We start from the raw sequence: 12,778 nt of genomic DNA on the forward strand, positions 1-12,778 counted from the left end.
GTGGGTTGCTTTAGATCTTGAATTCATATTTGCTGCGCAAGACTGCACGAACACACACACACACACACAAAAAGCGGAACTTGATGCCCAACGCTCTTCGAGTCTGTCTGTCTTTTTTCTTTCTTTCTTTGGCTGTGTGTGTCTTCAATTTCGCGCTCTAAATATGAATGCATGCGTTGCTGAAGAAGCAGCTGGCTAGGTTCAGAGCCACCTGGATACCTTTAGTCAACGGAATCGCTTCAAAGATATTTGCAGTTCCGTCACCCGTCAAAACGTTTACGCTCAAGTGTCAACCACAACACAAGTGGACGCGAGTGGCCCCGGGCGTCACTCCCCCTCAGTTCCCAGAAAAAAAGACAACTCACCCGTACAGAAGCGCAGCTCCCGCGATAGCTCCTCCGCACTGGGCCGTCACGTACAGGAGCGTCCGGAGCGGGCTCACTTTTCGCGTGGCGAACGTGGCCAGCGTCACGGCGGGGTTCATGTGCGCGCCCGATATGTGACCGTAGCACTGCACCAGCGTCGCGGCCGCCGCGCCGGCCGTCAGGGCGATGCCCAGCACCGAGGGCTCGGCGTAGCCCGGCCAGGAGACGTGCGCGCCGCAGACGAGGAACACGTAGAAGAAGGTGGCCAGGCACTCGCCGATCACGGCGCGCCACAGCTCCAGGCTGCGGATCTCGGCGCGGAGCGAGCGACGACGGCACGACGACGTCGACGAAGACGGGCACCGGCCCGTCGTGTCCAGCCGGCCCAGCAGCTGGAGGAACAGCGACTCCAGGCTGACGGCCGCGGTGTTGGCCGCCATCTCTCGGCCCGCCGCTGCTCGGAACAGACACCAACACACACTTTCGGGCGACTTTTGATTCAAAGGATCGCGGTCCCGTCACTGCCCATCGTTGTCGCCGCAACAACCGCGATCGTCGCGCGTGGCACCGTTATCCGAGAGAGCCCATCATCGTTGGCGGGAGCGGCGGTCAGACGATTCCGCAGCTCTCGGAGCTGACGACAACGCCGGTCGCGGACCGCGCGGGACCGGTCGAACTCATCGTCGGTCGGCGAGGGACGAGGAACGGTTTCGCGGAGCGTAGTACGACGCGCACCCCGGCGTTACGGGCGCCGAGTGAGTGGCCGCGCGCCGGCCTTGTTCGACGCGCCTCCTGAAAGAGGAGGAGGGGGTGGGGGCGGGATGCGAGATGGAACGTGGCGCTGTTCGCGCGCGTGCTCGCTCGGCTCGGCACGCTGGCAGAGTTGGGAGGGGGGTGAAGGCTCGATTCCCCGGCGCGATTAGAAGTTTCTTTTGCGTCTGCGTCTATGTCGGGGCTCTCGGCCCGGCCCGGTCCGGTTTGCTGAATAGGAAGTGCGGCCCTGTGCGATACCGTGAGGATGTTTAATAAACTGCCAGACGCCAAATGTGCACCACCAACTGCCCGAAGGAGCAACTCGGTACGATAGAACAAATAGAACCGTCAAACACGCTGCTCGTCGTTGCATGCAACGGCCGATCATTTCATTAAAGCGTGTACCCGACTTTTAAAGTGGGGGCATCATAAACTTACTTCAAGAAGTGGGCGCTAGACACATTGAATACGTGTTATTGTTACTGTACAGAAGACTGTCACATTATATCACCTATCTGATGTTGTTTTTACACGTTGTTAGAGTAATAAATTTAATTAAAGAAAGAGACATTGTAAACTTGGGCTTCAAAGGGGGTTGTGTTATACTATAGTTGGTGCATGGTATTCAGAATGCAAGATGGCGTTTTTGGTGTTTTGAACTGTTTTCCGATCTGAACTTCTGCGATGGCTCAGTGGTTACGCGTCTGGCTGGTCTGGCTGTCACGTACACATATGTCTATAGTCTTGCTCCCAATCTTAAGAGAGAAAAAAAAGTATATTTGTTTCATGGTGAAATTTAAATGTACGAGAAAGAATACTTCAAAAGGAAACTTTCTCGGCCTAGTAAATGTTACCTAAAGGTCCAATTTATCGGTAGGGAACCTGAATAATAATGAAAAACAAATATGAACACCATCCTCGTCGTCGTTTCAATGTTTCTGGCTTCTGGCATTTCGTCTATATGGCAGTATAAATATCTTCTTTAGCCTGATGCTAGACTGTTTACTGATTCAGCAGAAAGTGCCTTCCCCGTAATTTGATAATCTTCAGAGTTCGGCGCTCCAGCTACTGCTTTGCTCTTCAAGAGGTGTGCCATACAAGCTGGTATGCAGAGTCATCTCGTGAGCTTAACCGAAGTGACCATGCACGTGAAATCCTCCAAATCCATGTCATAAACGTAATATTATTAAGCTTGAAGACTATCGTTAGCGCGGATCACCTTCACCAATACCTGCGTTTTCCACATAGGAATCGCCCACACCACAGCTTGTGACCACTGCGGCGAAGGTGAAACAATCAGCCATGTTCTGCGCCAGTGTCCGCAGTGTTATTGTTTACAGAGACGGGCGCACACACTCCGGCGTAATCAACAAGTTTGACGATCGATCTGCGTCGGAAGAAAACTGTCGCAAGAAAACCAGAAAACGATCAAAGCATTGTTGCGCTTATTGCGATCCACCGCACTCAGTGAACGCCTATAATAGCTACCCCCCCCCCCCCTTTTTTTTTTTTTTTGTTACGACGTGAGACGTCTTTAAAATCGGTCAGAAGGGGTCGCTTGCTATAACCTCTTCTAACAAACACATGTTGTTGCATTACCGCTTACATCTTTGCAGCCGTTCTTTGGTATCGTTGCGTAGAAGACAAAAGTAATTACTCAATCATATAAGTGCCGCGTGCACAGACTAGCACCGTTGTCGCACCATGCTTGACGCAACCGGAGCCAAATTTAAGCTCTCGCACGGCGTTCAGAGAGCCATAGCTTGGCAGTACGCTTGTCGATCCCAGCGGAAGTGGTGGAGTATCAGCCATAGTTGGTATATAACACATCAAACTCAAACCTGTGCTGGTCAGGAGTAATATAAGGCCTACAAATGTGCATGTTTTTTTTTTTTTTGCTCAGAACTTTCACGCTTGCTCAGCTATGAACCCCCTGCGTTCAACGCGTAGGGTCCACAAATAGCGTGAAGAGGCTAGAGCAGCAAGACATAGGGAGGTACAACCACTGTGCCCCCGGCTGAACGTGTTCGTTACGACGGGGAGCGCAAATGCAGCCGATTGAGGCAAGCGCAGGAACCATCGATGAGTGCGGCACGCTCGAGCGGCGCAGTGCGGTTTTAGGCGCCACAATTAAGGGAGTCATCTCTGTATACCCTAGTGCCCAAGCACACTCTGCAAAAGAAACTGGCCGACTACGAATAGGGATCGAGCACGACTGCGAAATCAGACCGTATATAAGACACCCCCATCTGTAACGTAAGTTAGGCGTGTAAGCTTTCTAATCCGAGAATAAACGTAACGCGTATTTGGTTACGTCATTTCTATACCCTAGTGCTCATAAAACCCACTGCAGCAGGCACAAGACGTTTCATGTATACCCACTGCGGCTGCGTCCTTGACACAGCCTACCCGACTTTTTAGGGGCGAAGCTCCTTAGGGTGTGGGTCGTTCCCTCCTCTGTAGTAGTAGTAGTAGTAGTAGTAGTAGTAGTAGTAGTAGTAGTAGTAGTAGTAGTAGTAGTAGTAGTAGTATGTAGCCACCTGTAGTTTTATGAAGTGTTCACTAGATGGCGTTCCGGTTCCGCTTCTACTTCCGGTTCCACTTCCGGTTCCACTTTGCGCGCGTTCGGTGCGAACGCGGGCAAAACGTCGACGGCGTCGACAACAGTTCTGCGCGTTGCTGGTGCTGCTGCATGTCCAAGTTTATACAGCTGATAAAACTACCTTGAGTCTCTCGTTCCCGACGCGCGCTCTGTTTATCTCTCGTCCGTAGCTGTGGTTTACCCGAATGATCCCCCGGTGCTTCACCCACTCATCATCATTCACTTCGTGGATATGCTGTGATTTTTTTTCTCTTTCTTCCTCCTCTCTTTTATTGCGATAGCAATTTTATGGACACTCAAAGCGGATTTCTGCCATCGGCGTCGTCGTCGCCTTGAGGTTCCGTATGACGTCCAACGGCGATGAAATGGTCGCCGCGCGCCGTATGCTGTACGTATGCGCGAGTGAAAGCGCGCGTGCCGCGCGCTTTCACGGGGAGCGAACGCATGACGGAGAGCAAACGCGCGTTCCGCGCCGTGCTCCCTGAAGGGCTGCAGAATTAAGCGTCTCTTTCCTCCTTTACTATCACCATATACATAGAGCAAACGCTACTTCTTCCGTCGCGCGAAAGGCCGTGGGGGGACGGGAGGGAGGGAGGGGAGGAGACGTTTACCTGCGGCACCAAATGCGTATTTATATAAAAACGTTGCGAGGCGAGAATGTGGTAAAGACTTCCGACGCTGCTCGATGAGTGTCCCGTTCTGATCTAGTCGAAATACGGAGCCTATACATGCAACGCCGAAAGCAGCGCTTGAATGTAGGCTCCCTAAGGGCCCATTCACACTTGCGACTAGGCGAGGTCGCGCGACCAAGTTGGTCGCAAAGCGACCAGTCGCAAGTAGTCGCAAATGGTCGCTTTTCTCGAAATGCGACCGTTTCGGGCCAGTCGCTCACTGCTCGATTTTTCAGTCGCGCGACCACAGTCGCAGAACAGCTGAACCAATCAGATGCGAAGGAACAGGACGTCCGTATACGCTGACGCTTATTTTACGCGGCGATGACATTTCAAGCAGACGTGAACGGCATATCGTGATACATTTCGGTTTAGCGACTCGTCGGTCGCATTTGTAAGTGTGAACATCGTTCGTCTTGAGTAGTTTTCTGGTCGCCAGTCGCAATTGGTCGCGCGACCTCGCCTAGTCGCAAGTGTGAATGGGCCCTAAGTCGAAAACCTCCGAGGCGTCCGCCCACAGAGGCAACAGTCACCAATGCAACGCCGCGCGCGTTCGGTGCGAACGCGGGAAAACGCCGACGGCGTTAACGTTGTGCACGTTGCTGGTGCTGCTGCATGTCCAAGTTTATACAACTGATAAAACTACTATCCTTACTACAGTGCCTAGAATATATTTACATTCTAGGCACTGTATCCTTACTCCGTATAGCTCTCTACTAATTTGTTATCGCAATTGATGCTTCGCCTTTCGGGTGAAACTGCGACTTTTTTTTTCTACCTCCGTATCCTCCAACCCCAGTGTAGTGTAGTAAATCAGAGGCTTGCGTCTGGTTAACTTCCCTGCCTTACTTCTCTCTCTCTCTCTTTCACCAGCATTCTCGCAGTCTCAAAATCTGAGTATATAGGGTGAATTTAGTAAATTGCGCCCTTCCCTGTATTTCTTTTAATTCACATGCTTAGGTTAAATGCCTTCCGGAATTTTTTTTTTTTACTCAACACATATATCTGGATTTGTGTCTTGAAGTACGGGAACAGCCCAGTTCGAGAAGAAGCTCTCGTCTCTATTTGTATGCACGTCTTATTCGGAGGCCACTGAAACAGGCTTTCTGGCTCCATCAGAGAGACGCGTTTCTAAACGGGAGCCCTTGCGTGCTCTTAACTTTACTGGCGCTTGCTCTTTCGGGAGTTTCAGCGGTGTGCTTGAGGCGCCCTCTAGCTACTGCTCCTTCAGCAAAAGAACGTCAACAACCATCCGTTTCGTCCACTTCCGCTCATCATCACTACGCACTTCCATCGCACAAAAAAGAAGGGAAAAAAAAAAGTCGTAATAGAACAATGACGTAAAGCAATGAAGACGCAGTACACGCAAACCACGCGGCGCGAGCCTCTCGGCCGCGCAAAGCCCCCAACGCGATCGTAACCTCGGAGTTGTTCCAGACTTCCGCGGCAGCAAGTATGCAAATTAGGGGCCCCGTTCCGTGGTTGCACACAAAAAGACAGACCCCCTTCCTTTTTATTTTTAATTTTTTTTCCTGAAGGCCTCGAAAGAAACCCGTTCGCTTCCGTACACCGCCATCTCTCGATCGTTCTCAATCTCGCGGTCTCGATATTTGCGTTTTATACTTTTGTGCGACGTATATCGTTTCATATTTTCTTTGCAGCACGCAGCTTTCGCTTTCCAATGGTGCGTCTCCCAACGCTCCCTTGACGCCCTCCATTACGATGTTCGTTGGTCTCGCGCTTCGAAACTTCCGAAGCGCGATGTTACGAGAAAAAGGAAATAAAGAAAACGCAGTTGATCGCACGCCGCGCTTCAGAGTGTGCTTGACTGCGAACGCGCGCTTGCGCGCGTCGGGTTATCGCGACCATACTCGCGCTGTTATATATACAAACGCAAGTCTGGCGACCATCGGAGAGGCCGACGAGAACCAGTGTCAAAAGCGATAACGCCACGGGAGGCACCCCGCGCTATCTCGAACTCGCGAAGCGGGAAGAGAGATCAATGTTGTGCCGCGCTGCCGAGATTGCGTGGTGTGATTCTTGTTTTCTTTTTATCGTTTCTTTGTAAATAATTCCCCCCCCCCCCCCCGCTCTTCTTCGTCAAGCGCCTTTCGTATAGGTTTCATTAATATTTCACGTGAGCATGGAAGCCGCCGCAACCACTGGAGAGCTTCTCCTTATTCGCTGTGAATGCGAGTTCGCCGTATACGAGAACATTTCTTTATCTCGACATCGCGACGTTGGGGCTCTGGCTCGTGCTATTTCGACTTCTTTCTTTCTCTTATGTTTCCGGCAGACAAACTTGCTACTATGAACTATGAATGTAGACTTCAATGCGCGGATACGCGAGCTGCCAGTGGTTCCCGCAAATGTTGCCGAGTTTTATCGTGCTTTCTCATCGCAAACGCAGGAGCACGGAGCGTCTGGACAATGCCCACTCATGTCTTCTTCTTTTTGTTGCTACATTCTTTCTTGTATTTAGTCAAGCTCACGTTTCGCAATGCGGATGCGGTAATTACGTTCGGAAGAAAACATCTGATATTTTGTTTTATACTGACGCGCGGCGTGTTTGAAAGACGAAGGAAAAAGGAAAAGCAAACATGTTACAAATCAACTTAAGGAAGCCCGCCTCGTTCCTGCATCTCTCTAGCGCCTGGTCAAATTACGGGGCACTAAATTTCGATAGTATATATCTTCGGTAGCAGTATTACCACCGTAGCTGTTTAAACAGGCGTGGGCTGAAACGGTCATAGCATTAGAGCAGTCGTTGCGAGTAGCAGCTCATTTCGTGTTCTGGACGAACACAACCATCAAGTGACATCAAGAGCTGAGAATCGATAATACACAAATATCTGCAGCGCATATCGCAAAGAATAGTCGGGAAATATTTTACGGCGCCAGAGCTGTGCGAGGGGTACGTATAGCATGAAATGATGCACTGACATTTTTCGAAGGTAACTGTGCAGGTCGTCTGTAGTCTCTCTATCATCAAGAAAACCGAGAAAACAACCCGAGGCAGCTTCAAATCTTCCATTCGTCTTGAAAGGCATATATACACGCATGCAGACTGGCTATGAACAGGCCAAGTAAAAATGAGAAGTACTGCAGTCTATTCTTTTCAATTCAGCCTCGAATAACTCGACTATGCGATTCGCTCGAACATACTGAAAAGTTCTGGCGAAGAACCATACACTCCTATGGAAGGATAACTCGTTTGCCTTCAAACGCGACTACATGCCTGTTCGGTCATTCGACCCTCAACGTTTACCCCTCATGCGCGCAGCAGTCACTAAATGCTTGGAAACACAAAAAAAATTCAGAAGAGGGCACTAGTACTTTCCTGTAGACGTGAACCTGTTTTATTTTTATTTTTAAATGCCAAGCATTTCTTGGCGAACATTTGCCACTTTGACAGTATCTATCTATCTATCTATCTATCTATCTATCTATCTATCTATCTATCTATCTATCTATCTAGCCACCTACATCTTCGTGCTCTCATGGCCGTTTCATTAACTTGGTATGTACCAAAATTGGCATAGTATGATGAGCATTTATGACGAACATATAAGATAGCTAATGACATGAATGTCATGACATGCGTGTCATGTAGGTGATGAAGCAGCCGCCTACGTCTTGGTGCTGTCATGGTCATTTCGTTAACTTGGTAGGTACTAAAATTGGCATAGTCTGACAAGAGTGTGTGACGAACATAAAATATAGGTCATGACATGGATGTTATGACATGTGTGTCATGTAGGTCATGAAACAGCCGCCTAAAATGACAATGACCCAGCGAAGAAAGATTAACACTCAAAAACCACTGAAATGGGTTCGGACGTGGTACTAAGCGAATGAAGCACTAAAGGATGATGGTAGAACGTAGAAGTCATAGTCATGAGCCTCGCTCAGCAAAAATGGCAATGATTCAGCCAAAAAAAATTAACACTCAAGAACCATTGAAATGGGTTCGGACATGGGTACTAAGTGAAGGAAACACTGAAGAATGGTGGTAGAAGTCATAGTCATGACAATGACTCAGCAAAAATGACAATGACTCAGCGAAAAAAGATTAACCCTCAAAAACAACTGCAATTATTTGTGACGTGGGTACTACGTGAAGGAAACACTAAAGGATGATGGTAGAAGTCATAGTCATGAGCTTGACTCAGCTAGAGTGACAATGACTATGCGAAAAAAAGATTAACACTCAGAAACCAATGGAATGGGTTCGTATGTGGTACTAAGTGAAAGAAGGGGCGAGAGGTTGATGGTCGAAGTCATAGTCATGAGCATGACTAAGGCTTTCCCCTTAAGGTCTCTTAGGCATAACTAAAGGAATTCCTGAGGACTCATGCCATGAATGTCATGACATGCGTGTCGATCGTGTAGGTCATGAAAAAGCCGCCTACGCCTCGGTGCTCTCATGGTCGTTTTGTCAACTTGGTAGGCTCCCCGCACATTGCTGCGCGACTCCTACAGGGCGTGGGATTTGCCGGTTTATTTTTTTTTGCCGACGCTCCTTTCGCCCATGAAGTTATCTATTCCCGATTTTATCGTGCCGTGTCAGTTCCCACATTCAGAACTCAGCTTCGCCCGTTCAGCATGGCGACGCGTGGAAATTAAACAAGATTTTCCATCGATGTCAAGAAAGATTCTTTGGGATGTTGAGAAAGGTGTCTCCAGTTGTAAACAGATCGGCGAATAAATACGGCGCTAAGGAAAACACGCTTGCGACGTTCATAGCCAAACAAATAAATTCATTCCTTCATTATGCCGCCGTACGTTAATTCGACCAAATCTTGCGGTCCCGCAAGAGTCCGAATAACGGGAGTCGACTGGTTAATGGGTTTTACGTTCCGAAACCACGATCTGATTACGAGGCACGCCGTACAATTTCGACAACCTGAGGTTCTTTACGGTCCACACAATGCGCGGTATACACGGGCGCTTTTGCATTTCGCCCCGGTCGAAATGCGGCTGCCGTGGCCGGGATTTGATCCCGAGACCCCGTGCATAGCAACTCAACGTCATAGCCACTAAGCCATGGTCGGCTAGTGGAGTCGGCTGTGTACTGCTGGTACCATAAAGGAATATGACTCTCTAATCATCATCATCATCATTATCATCATCAGCCTATGTTTATATCCATTGCAGCAGTTTCTGGGTCCACTGCCTTAACGAACTGTGTGGATATCTCCATTGCGTATGAGGTTGTGTGTGTGTGCGGCTGGTGTGTGTCACTTGTGCGCTTATGTGACCCCTGTGTGTACCATAATTATGAACCAGCATCTAGAGTAACATGTCAGGTGATCAGCCATGGCTAACATCTCCGGCATATCATTAAAGTTTGTATCTCTCTTATCTCTCTTTCCCGTCAGAACAGCGAAGCTCGCACGAACATCCACGGCCGATACGATGAAGCCGCTTCAATCTTTTCGAACCTTGATCGAAAGCGAAAAGTACAGCGCAGGTGAGCAGAGTTCTTCAGGACATGGACAGTAAACGTCACAGGCGATTAACGGAGATTCCCCGTAAAAACGTGAGATCCATTGCGCTGAAATGATGACTGAGCTTTGCGCCAGCGCATGGCACCTTATTCCGCGTGATAAATTGTCGGGGTGCTGCGAGAGATAGACGTAAAAACGCTCCGCTGACAGTATGGGCGATGAATTTTGCGGGAGATAGCACGGAGAATGACTGATGCCTTTGATTATTATATGTATATACCGGCAAGCACCTTGTGTAGCCGGAACCTTTAACCATATAAACAGTCAGCCGAGTCACGAAACACGAGAAAAAGCAGCCAGATCGTTGGTAATCATTGAAGGACATGGTATCATGATGCCATGGTTGGACATGATCGATGAGCAGTGCTCGAACAAGGAATTTATTTATTTATTTATTTCACAATACTGCCGGCTTCCATTTGGAAGCCCAGGCAGGAGTGGTACAAACATCGTGATTTCAAACTCTTTTTCCTCAAGGGAACAAGCAAAAAGAAAAAAAAAGACAGCCCAATAGGCAAGGCAAACATATTCTAATACACAGTACAAAGCAATACGATGACGCCATCACATTTGCTGCCAATAGGAAAGGCGTAATAAAAGAGACATCAGAATATCCAACACTAGCAAAAAAGAAACGATGAGCGCATGACATTACAAGTACGTCTGTACTGCAGATAAGAAGGAATCGGGAGTGGTTGAATTGACCACACTTTGCGGAAGGGCGTTCCATTCGCGAATTGTTTTGGGTAGGAAAGAAGAACTATATGCGTTTGTTCTAGCATGCGGCACTAAGATTGTTTGATTGTGCTTACCTCTCGTCAGGCGCGATGTATTAAATTGCATGTAGTTGTCAAACCTAATTTTAGTGTGGTTGTTAACTATGTTATACATTGTTTGTAGACGGTGCATTTTGCGACGAGTTTCTAGTGTCTGGAGCCCAGATCGTAATCTTAAATCGGTGACTGAAATGCGCCAATCATAAGCATTGTATATAAATCGAAGAGCTTTTTTTTGAACGCTTTCGATAATGTCTATGCCAGTCTTTGTGTGAGGGTCCCAGACAATATCTGCATACTCGAGTATTGGCCTAATAACTGTCTTATATGCGGTTAGTTTGGTGGCACTGGTGCAGTTTTTTAAACGGTGCTTTAATAACCATAACTTTCTCGTTGCTGCCGAGGAAACATACCGAACATGAGCGTTATAGCTCATCTTAGAGTCAATTGTAATTCCAAGATATGTGAATTCCTCTACTTGTTTAATATCCATATGATTTATTTGGTAGGTGCACATTAGCGGATTTTTTTTACGTGTTATAACCATGTGCGCGCATTTCGAAATGTTTAGAGTCATATGCCACTGGATACACCAGTCGTGTATTGATATTAAATAGTCAGTTAAGCGTGATTGTTCATCCACAGATTGGATGCTCGAGTAAACAATACAGTCGTCCGCAAAAAAGCGGCACCGTACGGCAAATTTGCAAGCCAGGTCATTTAGGTAAATAAGAAAAAGAAGTGGCCCTAATACCGAGCCCTGTGGAACCCCCGAAAGTACAGAGGCAAGCGATGAATTCGAAGGACCTATGCTGACAAATTGTTTTCGATGCGTCAAGTACGAATCAAGCCAACGCAAAGTTTGTTCGCTGCGTATGATGCTTTTTAGCTGCATCATCATTTTTTTGTGTGGGACTCGATCGAACGCTTTCTCGAAATCTAAAAAGATAATGTCTACCTGCCCACCTCGGTCCATGATTGCCAGTATTTCGTTAGTCATGTGAAGTAACTGCGTAGTGGTCGAAAAGCCACGCCTGAATCCGTGCTGACTCTCACTAAAGAAGTCGTTATTTTCTAAAAAGGAACTTAAGTGCTTAGAAATAAAATGTTCCATTACCTTAGAAGAGGTGCAGAGTAGAGAGATAGGTCTGTAATTTACTACATTAAGCTTGTCTCCCTTTTTGTGGACTGGGACTACTTTGGCAACTTTCCAGTCGTTAGGTAGATCCCCTTCGTTTAAGCTTGTGTTAAATATTATGAACAGGTATTTCGCGGACCATTCGGCGAATCGATTAAGAAAAGCATTAGGTATGTCGTCGGGACCTGCAGATTTTTTGGGTCTAAGTTTAGGAGTGAGGAAAATATGCCTTCCTCAGATATGACAAGATCTGGAAGCTCGAGACCAACGCAGTGAGCATCATCTTCCTGGGTGGGTTCACGTAAAAATACCGATGAAAAAAACGTGTTAAAAGCTTCCGCAATGCGCTGAGTGTCTGTAACTTCAACGTCATTCAATTTTATCTTGTCTACAAGGCTGTTCCGCTTCGATATATGCATCCAAAACTTCCTTGGGTTGTTTTTTAGAAAACTGTGCATTCTGACATTAAAGAAATTGTATTTACTTGATTTTAACTCGGTTCTAAGATTTGCTCTGAGTGACGCCAGGACAGAATGGCTTGACCGATGGCATGATAATCGTTTTAATTCACGCTTTAAGTGCAAGATTTTACGAGTAATCCACGGGCTTTTTCGGTTGATCTTTTTTCGCTTTTTAGGAATGTATTTTTTGATGCATTCGTGCACGGCGCTCTTAAAGTGCAGCCACAGCTCATTGACGCCTAGGAAACCTTGTCTTTGTTTTTGACAGAAAATGTCAAAATCTTGTTCTAAGTAGTCGAGAATGCTTTCGTCTTCGGCGTTATTGAAGTCTAAGAATTCTTTCATAGGTTCACGCGATCTTGCTATCGTAAAGTTGCATTTGAAGAGAATTATCTTGTGATCGGATATTCCCGGTAAAACATCCACAGAAGGGCCCGTTTCATGGATGGCTTGAGAAACAAAAGCAAGGTCAAGTGTGGTGCTGGAACTGGAAGTGACACGT

At 47.5% G+C, this 12,778-nt stretch overlaps 1 protein-coding gene across 1 annotated transcript in view; it reads right to left on the reverse strand.

The window, feature by feature from the left end:
* Positions 1–1,131, reverse strand: part of LOC119461430 (neurogenic protein big brain) — a 131,150-nt gene extending 130,019 nt beyond the window's left edge. Inside the window, exon 1 of the mRNA XM_037722729.2 lies at positions 366–1,131. Within this exon, the coding sequence (XP_037578657.1) occupies positions 366–805 (440 nt within the window). The 5' untranslated portion in view covers positions 806–1,131. The remainder of the gene's footprint in view (positions 1–365) is intronic.
* Positions 1,132–12,778: the final 11,647 nt, after the last annotated feature.

The sequence above is a fragment of the Dermacentor silvarum genome, chromosome 8 (assembly GCF_013339745.2).
Source record: "Dermacentor silvarum isolate Dsil-2018 chromosome 8, BIME_Dsil_1.4, whole genome shotgun sequence".
In the NCBI taxonomy this organism is placed as follows: domain Eukaryota; kingdom Metazoa; phylum Arthropoda; class Arachnida; order Ixodida; family Ixodidae; genus Dermacentor; species Dermacentor silvarum.